We start from the raw sequence: 16159 nt of genomic DNA, 5'->3' as shown, positions 1-16159 counted from the left end.
AAAACAATGAAACAACAGAAACACTGAATTGCGACAAAAAAACAAAAACGACAATGAAACACACAAAGAAAAAAATTATAAGATAACAACTTAATTAATATAATTGATGTTACATTTGTAGTAATTTAGAAAGAAGTTTCGTGGAGCTCTTTGAAGACACAGAAATATACAGTTGTTGGTATAGACATTTAAGTAGTTCATATATTAACACAGTGGTGCATGAGAGAGATCAAATTCTCCGTTTGTTTTTGAAGTTCTGGGGTATATGTTGAGTTTCAAAGTGAGTTGTCAAAACATTCTTGTATTTAATGCATTTATCAAGTAGTTGATGTAATGTGATTTACACTTACATATGTAAAATCGATATTGATTGTGGCTTTATTTGATCATGAGGGCTCAACAACATATTTGTCATGAAAGAGGGACAATCTTTTTACAACATTTGGTTCTCTAAATATTCATGTAGCATGGGTGTTGATAGACCCAATAAGTTTCTTAAGTATATTTCGTATTAACGATGGCACATCCTTAATACATTCGGAACGAGTATCATCGTCTTCGTTTTTTTTTTCGCGTTTAACGGATTGCCTGGCATACTCCTGAACTGTAGTGTTTCCCATTGATGGGTTTAGGCTAACGAGATTTCGAGCCCTTGGATAACATACTTCGCAGACAAGTGTTATTGACCAGTAATTACGTGTCCAGCCGGATTATATATGATTGGTAAAACAGCAAAGCTATAATCTGGATGTTTAGTCTTGAAGTCATCAATATTGAGATCCCGCAACACGTGTTTGAAATTGAATACTTTTGATGCAATTGGATACAAGGAAATTCTCCCAAACTAAATTATCATTACTTCTGCATTCAGGTCCGTACGCTCCACAGATATTCGATTGAAGAGAGAGGCATAGCACTGACTAGGGAGAGTATATAATTATATCCTGATTATCTGTTAAAAAATGTATTGCTATTCAAAAGACAATCTTTCTGAACATTTCATTCGATTAATTTAAAATTGTTGAGAACATAACCACTTTTCCGGGGTAGAAATGTCATTAAGAATAGAAAAAAAGAAAGCCCCCTCCTTCCTTTTTAATAAATTAAGCTGGTACAATAAATTACTTACAATGTGTCTTGTGTTAGTCATACACCATGATCGGATGGTAACACATTATGTTGTCTTCATGCAATAACAGTAAAAAATTTTATTGTGTATGGATAACAATTTTAAAGTTTTATATCTAAATTAATATGTGAGTTTTATTTTACATTGTAAATTAGCCGTATGGCGTATTAAAACCAAAACGCATTAGAAAGGAATATCCCATTTTAGTGTGGTCGGTAAATATGATGCTAATTTTTGCAAATCTTTATAAAAAAACAATAATTTTAGACGGTATATTAGTCAGAATAATGCATATAAAGGTGGTAGAACGCACCTCGGGGTGTTCTACGACATAAAAAAAACACTAAAAATATGCATTATATCTATAACTTTGTTAACATATGTATTAGCGAACTACGAGAGTTATTTCAAAATATTTCACAACCACTCTTTGGCAAAAAAAAATTGGTTACGTATTTTACATTATCAATCCAATATTTCGATAAGTTAAAACGTCCATACAAATTTGAACAGGAGCTGATAAATTGAGATCATATCCCCCGCTCAAAAAGTTTCTAACTGAAATGATTTTCTTCATATATAGCGCTATCATGGTGACTACAAAGTAATCATGGGATGAACGGAATAAAGGACATAAGGACTGGTCATTTAGTAAAAAAAACCTGTATAGTTAGTTACAATAGTTTATGAATTATGAACACAGTTTTATAATCCAATAATTTTTCTTAGTATATCAGTTACTTTATTTTATCAAAATTAATTTTATCAGCAGGTTTACACTTGTTTCGATTTCCTGATTGTTTGTCGACTTATATATTAAGAACAATGCTTTTCCCTGTTTAATGTACTTACTTTTACATAAATCTTATGTTTTAAAAGTATATGTTCTGCTTTTGAAATGCAAAGTTCATTGCAAATTTTTATATTCTTCCTTAAAGATGAAGATAGGACATGGCCACAACTCAACCGCAAGGTTATAGGTATCAGACTTTCGTGTCTGTACTTCGAGGTTAGTACTATACCAGTGTATAATATGTTATCTTGTGCATTTTCCCTTTGAACATTTTTGTGATAGTTTTTTATATCATGCTACTCGTTTGTAATGGAAAATTATCACGAGAAACTAAGGAAGCACATGGCGTTTTTAATGAAATTGACATCACATTGACAACGTCGTCATTGATAAAATAGCGATACACAGATTAGAAGAATTTGCATCTCAACTCGATTGCTTTTCTCCATTTCGCCGTTCCGGCTTAAGCAAGAAAATCAATCTCGTTGAGTATATAGTTATTAAAGGTACCAGGATTATAATATAGTTGAGATGATCAACGATAATCTATAAATCCAGGATAGTTCAATCTCAAAATTTCAGTAAACATTGAGCACAATGAACGAAGAGACCAAACCCAAAATCATATCGGAAGTGTATCAAGTTTGATTTTTCATAGAAACAAAGAAATTGCTAATATCATTCGAACTTTTTCTCTACAACAACATGAGCAGTAGATAACAATGTAAAGCATTTGTGGTTAAAAAAGAAATAGCTGTTCCAAGTTTATCATTATTTCAATGTGTTGTTATCAGGGTTGTATGCCAGTGAGCTAATAGCAAGACTATATTACCATTGATAACCGCAGGATTATTTTTTGTTTTAATATCAGATACGAATATTGATAAGTGTGCAAGACTGCAAAATGTAAATATAATTCGTCTACATAAGACTCATCAGTGACGCTCAGATCAAAATAGTTATAAAGCCAAACAAGTACAAAGTTGAAGAGCACTGAGGACCCAACATTCAAAATACAGCTAAGGTAATCTATTCCTGGGATGAGAAAATCCTTAGTTTTTTGAAAAATTTGTAAACAGAAAATTAATAAAAAAAAATATGACTATACAATTAATATTCATGTCAACACTGAACTGATGACTACTGGGCTGGTAATACCTTCAGGGACGAAACGTCCATGAGCAGTGGCATCGACCCAGTGGTGTTAATAGTTATCAAAGGTACCAGGATTATTTAATACGACAGACGCGCGTTTCGTCTACATAAGACTCATCAGTGACGCTGAGATCAAAATAGTTATAAAGCCAAACAAGTACAAAGTAAATAACATATTTTAATTGTGACATGCACTAATTTAACGGGTTCCGGATCTGTAGCATGAATATTTTATAGTTAAAGTGTCAGGGCTTGACATTTTTAATGTCGAATTATCTCCTTTAATTGTTTATGGTATATTAAAATGATTGAATGGATCTTAACAGCAGTAAACCAATGACGAGAAATTCCAAATTCTAGGATATAAGGCGTGACTTAACATTTCAATAGTCTTCAACCAGGGATCGGATTTACGAAACTATCATAAAATCTGTCATAAGATATATCCTAGTACATGTCTTATAATTCTCATATGACTGCCGTATAACATATCTCAGACCTCGTCCCAAAGCTGTCACAGACTGATCCTATCAAAGATAAACATGTCGCAAGTTTGTTTTAATTCTTTAGTTTTAATATTGGATTTATGGAAATGTAGTGTCTTTCCAACAAATTACTTAACGTATTGATTAATATGCGTAGATATTTTGAAAATTAAAATGAAAAATTATGTTAAATTTATAGAAATAATCTATAAATAGTACACCAAAAAATATTCATATGAAACATTAGATATCAAATTGAGGGGGGAAAGAATAAATAAGTGAGTTAAATTCAATTGTATCGGTTATGATAAGTTTAAAGGATTAAACTGATACTGATATTAATAAATCGAATGTTCATTGTTGACAAATCATGATGATAATCAACACATACAGATTTAGTTATAAGCAGGAAAATGAGAAAAGATAATTATATAATACATTGTGTAATAATATATTTGCTGAATTAAAAAAAACAAATGAGTGTTATTTATACACTAGTAAATAAACTTAAGACTATTCTTATACCATCATAAGACTCCTCTCGTGTAGTCCTAACTTTAAAACCAAAATTAAGATTTATCGCATCGCTGGTGAATTCTCACTTTGTGAACGGTTTAACGCCGTCACGTGGTGACCCCTGTGAGGTTAGTACATTTCATAGGGGGTTCATGACGCGTTAATGGCGACGTCTGTATTTATGTGGTTGTGTTTCTTTGTTTATTTTTCAACAAAACGTAGCAGAAAAATCCAGCGTGCGATAAATTCATTATACGGTTAACTACTGACCCCCTACGGATCCATAGAGGGTGAATAGAATTCATAGAGGATTCGGCATCCGGCCTCACCCCCTATGAATTTTACTAACCCTCTATGAATCCGTAGGGTCTCAGTAGCAAACCATATAACTAAAAATGTCTTAATCTAGGACTACTTTGAATAACAGACTTTAGACTAAGATATGTTGTAAGACCATCCTAATAGTAAGACATGTATAAGTCCTAAGACAGCTTCGTGAAACTGGTACTTGGATTTTATGAAGGGAGGAGTAATTATGATTGACCTGGTAGAGGGTCTATGGGTAAAAAGAATACAGAGTATTTGTATAATTAACGAAAATGTAAGGATCTCACCTGGTATTCGAACCTTTAAGTTAACTTCCGTATAATATGATGCGTTAAGCTTTCAACAGTGTTATTAATCAATTTTATGATAGATAAAACTATGATTGGAGAGTAAGGCCTTTTACCATCAAAATGTGTAATGAAGTAAATGTTGGGTTTTTTTCTGCAGAAATATGGCAAGTAAATTTCCTATTTGCGGTAGCTGCGATTCCAGAAATATTTCTGTACCATCTACTACATGGTGTATCAATTGTAAAGAAGGGCTCTGTGAAGAATGTAAGGTTCAACATTTACTAAACAAAGCATCGAGAAGTCATGGCATTATACATATATTACCTGTAAGTGTCCTTCAAATTGAAGAATCCTGCAAATTACATGGTGAAAATAATCAAGCATACTGTCATGAACACGAATGTTCTTGTTGTACAAAAAGTCTCATTGAGGAACATAAGAAATGCAAAAATTTCACAAATATACACGATAATAATAAGCTTTCAAATGTAAATATCTCTCAACAAATGGACGATTTTGTAGACATTGTAAAGCAAAATATAATTAATACGGAGGAAATCGATGTACAGACCAGACAAATTTATACGGCCTTAATTCAACGGGAGAATAATGAGGCAAAATATGAGAAACTCGGTAAAACCGTTGTACAGACAAGTTCATACTATATGTCTTCAATGAAACAGAAGAATAAAAAGGCGCAATACTCGAAACTTGGTGCAAACGATGAACAGATTGCACAAGCTTATACGTCTTCAATACTACGGGAGAATAAAGAGGCGCCATACTCGAAACTTGGGGAAAACGATCAGCATATTATACAAGAGTATACGTCTTTAATACCACAGGAGAATAAAGAGGCTCAATACTCCAAACTTGGAGAAAACGATGAACACACAAGCTCAAACTATATTTATTTAATGAAACAGAAGAATAAAGAGGCACAATACTCGAAACTTGGAGAAAACGATGAGCAGATTACACAAGCTTATACGTCTTTGATACCACAGGAAAACAAGGAAGAAGCATATACAGAACTTAGTGAAATTGTGGAACTTACCCGTCCAGTTTCTGCATCTTCAATTGGACCGGAAAATACAGAAGAAGCATCTACGGAACTTGGTAAAATTGTTGAACTGACCAGTGCAGTTTATACGTCATCAATAAAACAGGATAATACAGAAGAAGCATCTTCGGAACTTGGTGAAATTGTTGAAGTGACTAGTGCAGTTTATACTTCATCAATGGCTCAGGAGAATATAGAAGAATATTATACGGAAATTGATGAAATTGTTGAACTGACCAGTCAAGTTTATACGTCATCAATGGAACAGGAGAATAGAGAAGAAACATATACGGATGCTTCATCTATGGAACTAGGTGAAATTTTTGAAATGACCAATCCAGTCTATACGCCATCAATAGAACAGGAGAATAGAGAGGAAACATATACGGAACTTGGTGAAACTGTTGGACAGACTGATCCAGGTAACATGTCTTTTGTGCGACAGAAATATAAATAAACAAATTCTAATGATTCCACATTTAAACCGACAAAGAAACATTCATGTTATACCAGACTGACCACAGAGCATTACACAGGTTGTTAAATGTTAAAGCCTTAAATTTGAAAAGGATGTTTTAAGAATAAGTATTTGTTTGTCATAAGTAAAGTATTACAACCATTAATTCAACAATTTTTGTAAAACACGTTAAATAATAGATGAGTAGAAGTGAGGTGGGAAAATCAAAACTAAAAAACAAAGTTAACAATATCATGACAAAATAGAAAGACAATACACAGTGAACATAACGCAACATAGAAACCAGACTCAGCAAAAGATTTTTTTTCAAAACATCCTTCTTTATATAGTTTTCTTAAAATCTTATTCATGCAACCTAATTAGCACGATATATGTGCATACACATGAAAATCATGTATGTATATATCAATACATGAACTAGACAGTATAAATGTATAAACCCAAATTAAGGATTTGATTATTGAAATATGACCGTTCCTTGATCTTCTTTAGGCTAACGTTATAACCCTAGCAAAAAGGAGTGTCCATTTCGCTGTGCGGGGTGTACAAATTTGCAGCCACTTCGGATCAGAATAAAGACGTCCGATGCGAAGCCTTTTTAAGTGAGAAAATTCGAGGTCTTTGCACGTTAAAGAAACACTTTTTCTAACACTTTTTTGAAGTGCCCATTGAAAGTCAAAATTAATATCCGTATTCAAAAGTTCACATTTTCCGCTCTACTCGCTCTTCATCCACGCCAATTCCTAAATTACAATCCTTCCTATTGTATTCAAAATTGATTTCTTCTCATACTGAAAAATTGAGAAATATTTCCCACTGGAAGCTACGCTTATCACACAAGCAGTTAACCAAGCGTTGTTACAAATCCTTGCTCAAATTCTTTTTTTAAATGAAATACATAGTTTTATTTCCTGCTCTATATTTGTCTGTCCAGATGTCATTCCGTTGACCTAGATATAGACAATAATACTGCATTGACTTAACATATCAATGATATAAGGATGAGGCTTAGAAACGGGGAAATGCGAAACTCTGCAGAGCGTTTTCCCCGTTTCGGGCTGAATCCTTTATATCATTGTATCTTTTATACTGCAATCTATAAAGAAAAAACATGTTCAATGCCTTAATGCTATTATTTTATACAAATATTGTGAAACTTCCCCCTGTGATAAAAAGGCCTCATATTATGCAGGCGGAGACATATACAACACAATGAAATGTACATTACCTGTAGAAACCCGAAATCGATGGTAAACAAATTTGTTTAAGAACTAAATAAAATAACAACAATAATCACAAAACCTGAAATATTTATAGTGAAATATGTTTGTTTTTTTTGGGTTAAAATTGCAAAAGAAGTTTGAGTCGTTTTATACATTGGAAACAAGAACAGGTTGAATCGATTGTGTGAATAATTAATAATAATTTTGGAAATTTCTATTTCAATATTCATGAGGAAAAATGATATCAGGTCAGTGACTGTATATGACATAAAAAAATAAACGGTCAACGTATTCTGACTGCTCAAATAGAATAAGTGCAGTATAAATATGTTTAATCAAACATGTTGTTGTGTTAATTTTAGCCGAATGGGTCCATTGGTCTGGTTTTTACACAGATCTAATGTTTGTAAGGTACAATACGTTGTTATAATTTCTGCAATTCACTTCAACATGAACAATGGTCACAAAAATTAGAAGGGTTGTATATGTTCCTATTAGAAAACAAAATTGCAAATCAAGCTAATTTTCGCGAGCGTTTATTTTCGAAACAAAAGAAAAATCTTTTATTTGATAGATGCTTGCAGAAAAATCATTTGAATACAAGAGAAAGAGATGCAAATATCATGCCAATTGAATGTCATGCATCATGGTAATACTATGTTTCATATTAAAAAAAAATCCTATTTTATTCTGTAGAGCCAATTAAATGATTAATAGCAAGACAGTACAGATAAAACAAAAATATAAAGGCTACTTATAAGTTCCTTTATAAGAAGTGTAGAGATTAAATACAAAGAGTGGATATATATTTAAATTGTATATATAATGTCAAGTTTGTTCGTTACATTCAGAGTCGAAAAAGTACTTTTACCCCCAGAATTTGTTTTGTCCTTCGTTTCAGGTCTTTGTTTCATTGTCATGGTCAAACCAGGGAAGGCTGCATGGAAGTTTGGATTAACTAGTCATTACCGACTGTATGTTAAACCTGATGGCTTCACATTAGAAGACATAAAGAAAAGGACGTTAAAATGTCATTGGCCATATGATATCGTGCAACAATATGGAAAGTCAAAAGAAGGGCGAGAATTTGTAATTACTGTAGGTAGGAAGCATATTTTAGGTCCGGGTAATATCACATTTCGGTGTGATTCGAGAGATAATTTAGAAAGACTTTTTCGCTTAGTACCCATCTTTATACAACAGTCAGCAGGCAAACCTTGACACCAGAGGATATAGACTTGAATGTATTTAATACAACCTAAAACCGATAAAGCCATTATATCTGTTTAGAAGAAGACAAGACATTTGTTTTCCTTATGAAGCCAAAACATACAATAACTTTGATTTTTATGTTACAACATACAAGCTGAAAGAAAACAGATTTTGTATATATCTTTAGTAACAGTTGAGCAGATGAATTAAGTTCTACAGTGAATGCGAATCATTCAAGTGACATAAAAACGATCAACGAATTACAATTTTATATAGGCTTGTATGCAGAATTTGACAAAAACTACGAATGTTAATATCCACGAAGATGTGAGATTTCCTTAACCCTCGAAAGTTGGTATCCATGAAAATAAATGAATTCACAATATAATATTTATACTTAGGTCTACTATCTTATGTGCATATTATACTTTTGTTCCTGCCAGAACATGTATTGATTTAATTAATGTTTAGATCAGCTTATATGTATATGCGTTGAACCGTGTTTTTTTTGCCGTAAATTAAAGCTATATAATTCCGATGCTAACTCTTACCTGTTATTGTATTAAGAGGTACTCGTGTTTTAAAAAAAATACCCTTGTTCGTTAAATCATATTAATTCGACGAATATACAATGGTGCCAACAAATTATAGAAGAAATAGATGACAAACCTATGCAAAAAAGCCGATTTCATAGGTTTTGTTATATAACTTAACATCTGGTAACAATATACCTCACTTTTATTCCAAAACACTTCTTAAATTATCAATTATCCAAGAGCTTGCAACACCAATGAAAATGCCAAATGTTATCGTTGCTTGAAGACAAAATTGATGAGCAAGTATTTAGTCAATGAACTTCTTATCCTTTTTCTCAAAAATTTAAATGAAGGGTACCAATAACTTTAAAATAAATATTGGTTGTCAGATATAATGCCGGATGTTCTTAAATTATATATTCTATTCTGATGCTATATATCACTTCATTTACATTCGCACTTACCCCGTTATTTGTCTTTATACTGGTATGTCCCTGTTGTTCGTATTTGTCTTCTTGTTGCTCGATATTTAAAGATGCGGATTTCAATTATTTGGCTTTCTATGTTCAGATACAGGTTTGTCCATTTAGAGGGGCGTGGCTTTGAAGCATGCTGTTTTATATTGCTAATTCTATTTTTGTAGCTTCGAATTTATAGTTAAGATCACTGTTCCTGTATTGGGTATGCTAATGTGTAAATTTCATTTCATTTTATTACACAGTTCCAGATTGTATTTACTTTTAAAAGAATTTATTATTGCTTTTATTGAATTAAGTTGTAGGTTTTATTAGATTCATATTATTTGATTTGTATATGACACTTTATAATGTAATGCATTTTTGTGATATTTGTTAATTAGCTGTTGGATGAAAATTATAAGTTCGTTCAATGAATATCTCTGATCTAGCTAAGGAGTTAATTTGAAGTTGAAATAGATTTAATGAAGTATCCACTGTAATTTTGTAATAAAATAATACCCAAATGCTATTGTCAATATACATTCTTCATAAACTTTGCGAGGAGTGAAGCAGAGTGATTCCATTGTGTCGACTAAGTGATATATCATAATAAGGTTGTTGGATGAAGTGGCGTGTCGTGACAGCATTTGGAGACGTTCCGGATTAGAAATTTTTCAAAGAAAAGATATTGTGTGTTTCATGATTATTTCATGAATGGCTTTTATTTATCTTGAATTTACTGAACCATAAAATTAATTTTCGACTCTTTACATTGAATATTTCGTTTGTTTAATGTTGTCAATTTCTATGGCGACACGACCACTTTGACGTTGTGTATTCATACGCCGACATTTGTGTACGTTGTTATTATTAGAATAGATAATATGAAAAGTTCTTTGAGCCTTATTTCTAATAGTAATTTAATTATAAGAAATGGAATTTATAAAACCATAAAATTAATTTAACATTGTGAATACACAACGTCAGAGTGGTCGTGTCGACATAAAAATTGACAACATTGAAAAAAGGGAATTATCTAACCAACCAGAAGACAGTTAATACACCGAATTCATTAATCCTACTATAAACAAAATATCTTAGATATAGGAAGATGTGGTGTGAGTGCCAGTGAGACAACTCTCCATCCAAATAACAATTTAAAAAGTAAACCATTATAGGTTAAAAGTACGACCTTTAACACGGAGACTTGGCTCACAACGAACAACAAACTATAAAGGGCCCAAAAATTACTAGTGTAAAACCATTCAAACGGGAAAACCAACGGTCTAATCTATATAAATACGAGAAACGAGAAACACGTATGGGTGCGGGAATTCTCGCTACATTGAAGACCCATTGGTTGCCTTCAGCTGTTGTTTGCTCTATGGTCGGGTGGTTGTCGCTTTGACATATTCACCATTTCCTTTCTCAATTTTATTACATAAACAAACGGCAACTACTGTACATCAGATTCCTGACTTAGGACAGGTGCAAACATTTGCAGCGGGATTAAACGTTTTAATGGATCCAAACCTTCTCCCTTCTTCTTAAACAATAGCATGACATCACAACATAGAAAAACACACGATAAAATAGTTCTTTTAAAGCGCCTGCTTCGTCGAGACGAAAACACAATAAGTAATGCATTTTTGATCTTGACCCTTTATATTTTTCCGGCAACAGATATCAGTTTGTTTTTTTAAACCTGCGATCTTTTTATCTATTTTTTCAAACAAAAATGAACGTATCAGGATTTGATACCAGTACTGTGACATTTTAAAATATATTATATTTTTTTCCTTATCTTTTATTTTCGTATTTAGTTCATGTATACTGTTTTTGTTGCTGTTTTAAACCAAACCCATGAGGTATATAAAAAAAATGAATTGAATTGATAATTTTTCAAACTGGTTATCTTTTAATTCACGTCTAACGTATCACAATTTTCACAACTTTAACGTGTTTGAATATATGTATACCATCTAAAAGTTAATTCCCGAATGTCTACGTTGAAAAATTCGCCATAAAATTAGAGATAGATTTTGTTAATTGCAGTTCAGAAAAACTGAAAAACACTATTTTTTGAAGTCCAAACAATAGAAGTCAAGAATTGTATAATTATGTAAAATGAAGACGTCAAACAAAACGTTGCGCTATATAAACTTTATTTTCAATGAGTTTCTCGTTTCCCATCAATGTATTTTGTTCATCTGTACACCGGATTTGATTACCTATACATGCAAATTTATTCAAAAGGTTCAACAAGAAGTGCTTTAAATGTACATACAAATAAACTCAACATAAATGGCAGGCTTTAAATCTATATATTTACGCCATTTTTTTGTAGACACGTTTCGTCTACAAAAGACTCATCAGTGAAATCCAAAAGAGTTTAAAAAAAAAAAAAAAAAGTCAAATAAAGTACGAAGTTAAAGAGCATTCAGGACAAAAATTCTTAAAACATTTGCCCAATACATCTATGGTAATCTAGTCCTGGGGTAGAAAAACTTTAGTAATTTAGTGACAACTGAAGACAAAGATGTTTTGTAATTTGAGTTTTTGAACTGACTTGGGTGAATGTTAAGATTCCATATACTTATGTAGTAAACATTATACTATCAGTATACAATTGCAGTTGTATATTCCCATACAGGTTTGATCTCGCTGATGATTTTTGCTTTTTGGGTAATTTGGAGAGGAATCGAATATATAGGCGTCCGGGTATTATTTCCGTCATCGGACAGACTTTGAGTAACAGACAAACCACGATGTATGACTTTCAACTTCGTACTTTACTCGACCTTTTATTTTTTTTTTAATTCGAGCGTTACTGATGGGTCTTTTGTATACAAAACGCGCGGGTGGAGTTAATATAAAATATCAATCCTGGTATCTATGATCAGTTTATTTTAAATGACACAGAATACAATGTTAAGGATACCTGATCTACGAACGGGCATCAAAAATCCGAAGCTCAGGAACCCGGGAACTAGTATATAATCATGTTTCTTTTATGATTCTTGCAACCCAAAAATTTCACAAAGCCTATGTCGTTAAATTAGAATATCATCCCAAGCGTATACAAGAAATTAATCTAAAAAAAATATATATACCCAGGCCATGAAAAAAATAAAAAAAATAGATAAAATGCATGAACTATTTTGATGCAGTATATTGTAAAAGTTGTGTGTACGATACCAGAGGAACAGTCAAACTCAAATAACGAAAATAAACTGACAATACTATGGCTAAAAAAGACACAAAATAAAAAAAAATAAAGGCGTAGCAACACGAAACCAGACAAAAACTAGGGGTGATCGCAGGTGCTTCAACAGGGTAAGCAGATCCTGCTCCACATGTAGCAACCGTTGTGTTGCTTATATTATTACAAACCCAGTAAATAGTCTGTTTTCGTAGGTCAAATTTGTGGTGAAAAGGGAAGTGGACTGTAGTTATATCATCTGTGAAACGGTTATTCCATAACGGTCGAATACCTCGTAAAGTTTCCCAGTGAACTTTCATGACGCTATTTCAGTAAAATATATCGTGGTTGTGCCTAATTCGAGTAGTGACGTCTTCAAGTTGTGGTTCATTGAGTATTTTATTATCATGACTCTATTTAAATGAGGTATTAAGTACCCATGTTTGAATTAATTCGCTTTCTTCAAATGTAACACGAAGTTTAGACAGACGACGTGTCTTGATCTCCGTAAGATATGACAGTTTTTTTCGGGTTTGTTTTTGTGTTTGTTTGTTACTATAAGTAGATTCATCATAGATACCAGGATTACAATTTTGTATTTGCGCCAGACGCGCGTTTTGTTCGTTTTTTATATGTTTTGTTATTTGATTTTGCCATTTTATTATGGAATTTCCGATTAGATTTTCAGTATTTTGTGATTTCAATTTTTGTCTGCATAAATACTCATCAGTGATGTTTGCGTCCAAATTATATTTAAAAGCCCGTAAAAAGTACGAATTTAAAGAGCATTGAGGATAAAAAAAATTACTAAAAGTTTGGCCATTTAGATCAATTGCACAAAAACATTTGACTTATCATATAGATTGTTGGTTGCCACTATGGAACTTTTTTAGATGGCTCTATATCCAAAAATGTTTGTAAGCATCGTCACTAGGAATATGCAACGTATCGTGACTTTTCCATTAAATGATTATTAAAACCAATACAATATTCAAAAGTGTTTAAAATCCTGTGTATAATTTCAGACTGTAACTATAAAGAGATCATTTACACCAATACATCGCACGTAGCCTTTGGACTGTTGGTTGCCGTTATGGAACTTCTTAGATGGCTCTTGCATATATGCAACAGTTTGTATTTTTACATGTCTATAACCTATAACTTTAAGTGGCCACTCGATTTTGGCGGCCATGTTGATTTTTTGTATATCCAGCATTGTTTATAAGCATTAAAAATTGTATACTTTTGCCATATAATTTAGTGATAAATTGTGACAATATATTAGACTTAGTCGCTTAACTTATTGTTGAAAGTAATAATAAGGATACTATTAATTTCTATCTTATCTTTCATATTTGTTCCTTCCTGTATAAATTCAGATGCTTATAAATGAAAAATCAAGTTGGCAAGAAGAAGAACTCAAGTGGTCTGAATGGGAATGTCAAATGTTTGTTGTAATTGAACTCATCATAGATATCAGGATTGATTTTTTATATTTACGCCAGACGCGCATTTAGTAAACAAAAGGGTGCTTGCAGTTCAAAAGAAACACAGTTCAGTGATTATCAAGGATTTCTTCTTTAGTAAGTGTCATGGGGGTATATTTGAGTTTCAAAGTGAGTTGTCAATACAGACGTGTACCTAATGCATTTATCAATGTAATGTGAGTTACACTTAAAAAGATATTGTTTGTGGCTTTATCTGATCATGCGGGTTCCACAACATATTCGTCATGAAAGAGGGACTCATGTAGCATGGGTGTTGATAGACCAAATAAGTTTGTTAATCATATTTTGTGTCAACGATACCACCTAAATCCATTCGGAACGAGTATCAACGTCTTCGTTCTCGCTTTAACGCATTGCCTGGTTTACTCCTGGTCTGCAGTGTTTCCAATTGATGGTTTGAGGCTCACGATATTTCGCGTTATTGGATAACGTATTTCGCAGACCAGTGTTATTGACCAGTAATTACCTGTCTCGCCGGATTTTAAATGAGTGGTAAACTAGCAGAGACATAATATGTCTGTTTGTCCAGACTGTGTACTGGTTACCTAAATTATACTTCTACTCATTTACATTCATTTGATTTCCGCATCTTGTAAGTATTCTACTCCTACTTTATCAGTGCATCTTATACCTCCCTTACCTCTTTAAAAGAACTGTTTATCAACTTTTGTAATACAGTTTACGGAAATGAGAGTATTAATTATATTTTGAGTGGTTTAAGTATTGTATTTATATTGTGCCATATACCAGATTTATTCGTTCAGTGTCCTAAAATGTTAACATTTGTTTTGCCGTTTCTATAGGTATTTTTTAGTAAGTCTTTCTTCGTTTGAATAATAAACTACCGTTTATGGTTCGGCCGAAGGTTTGAGCCTGTATCTAGCAGCATTTCTCCCAATTAAACCTTGCTCAATCCAATGTGCTCCTCTGTATGGTCATAACGAGATAGTCCGTCCCAACAGCGTCCCAAAACTATCGAATGGGAACCGAAAAGGGTCAGACAGTGACAAGATTCAATATTTTGGTATGATCAGGAACTCTTGAAATGCAATCATTTTATCGTTGGGAGAACCGCATTCTAATTGTGTTGTCTGCACTCAGTCGTATTGTGCTTTGTAATAATAGTCGGGACTCTTACATTGATAACACTGCCGAATTTCGCACTGGTAACGGGACTGTATCGGAACACCAATTCGCATTCGGCAAGGTCTAGTTGCAATTAGGACTCAATCGGTCAAAACACAGCAATGACAATATACTCTAGTTCGTCCATGTCCATTTCACAAGACACCGTTCCGAAAATATAAAACACGATTTTAATCCGATAGGGAAGGGCCTGTCATAACAAAGTCACGTCTGCTATCCGACTTGACACAATCAGCTTTTTTCTAGAAGTTTATGGACGCTCCTAATTATCAGGGTGCTTAGCCGACCAATCCGAACGATTCCAGATCCGTAGCAATATGTTAGGATCATATACGATTGCGTTCAGACAATACTTATATATTCCATTAGCGCTGTCTGGGATTAATAATTGGCGCTGTGTGAACGTCACATTTAAAAAAGAGAGGTGTTTTAGAGTGAACTAATTAAGATTAAAGATATTTTCATATGAGAGACTATTTTGTTAAAAATTTTCTATTGGAAAGATTGTAGTTTGCTTTCTATAGTACTTTTAAAGGCCAGTGAATAAAAAAAAAATCATCACAAAATTCTGTACTACAAATTTCTTGCACCTTTCCATGAAAGCAGTGATGCATTTTCCTGATTCATAAAATTGTATA

General features: G+C 32.7%; 1 protein-coding gene across 2 annotated transcripts; it reads left to right on the top strand.

Annotated features, from left to right (window-relative positions):
• The first annotated feature begins 1963 nt into the window (after nt 1-1963).
• LOC139481649 (uncharacterized) lies at nt 1964-9224 on the top strand. 2 transcript variants are annotated; one of them, XR_011654655.1, is made up of 4 exons: nt 1964-2138; nt 4853-6180; nt 6729-6838; nt 8361-9224. XR_011654655.1 is itself a non-coding variant. In XM_071265095.1 (3 exons), exons 2-3 carry the CDS (start codon nt 4857-4859, stop codon nt 8678-8680), a joined length of 1644 nt encoding a protein of 547 aa, XP_071121196.1. In that variant the 5' UTR covers nt 2039-2138; nt 4853-4856; the 3' UTR covers nt 8681-9224. The 2 variants fall into 2 exon arrangements, 1 of the variants encoding a protein (XP_071121196.1); XM_071265095.1 differs by lacking the exon at nt 6729-6838 and having other exon boundaries at nt 2039-2138.
• Nucleotides 9225-16159: the final 6935 nt, after the last annotated feature.

This window comes from Mytilus edulis, chromosome 7 (assembly GCF_963676685.1).
Source record: "Mytilus edulis chromosome 7, xbMytEdul2.2, whole genome shotgun sequence".
Lineage (NCBI taxonomy): Eukaryota > Metazoa > Mollusca > Bivalvia > Mytilida > Mytilidae > Mytilus > Mytilus edulis.
The sequence above is the reverse complement of the archived record's forward strand: the minus strand, read 5'-3'. Positions and strand labels throughout refer to the sequence as shown.

Excerpts from the sequence above, each read along its gene's own strand:
- LOC139481649 (XM_071265095.1), top strand. The coding sequence starts at position 4,857 with ATGGCAAGTAAATTTCCTATTTGCGGTAGCTGCGATTCCAGAAATATT. Across the intron at positions 6,181-8,360 it reads TGTTGGACAGACTGATCCAG|GTCTTTGTTTCATTGTCATG; the intron begins GTAACATGTCTT and ends CCTTCGTTTCAG.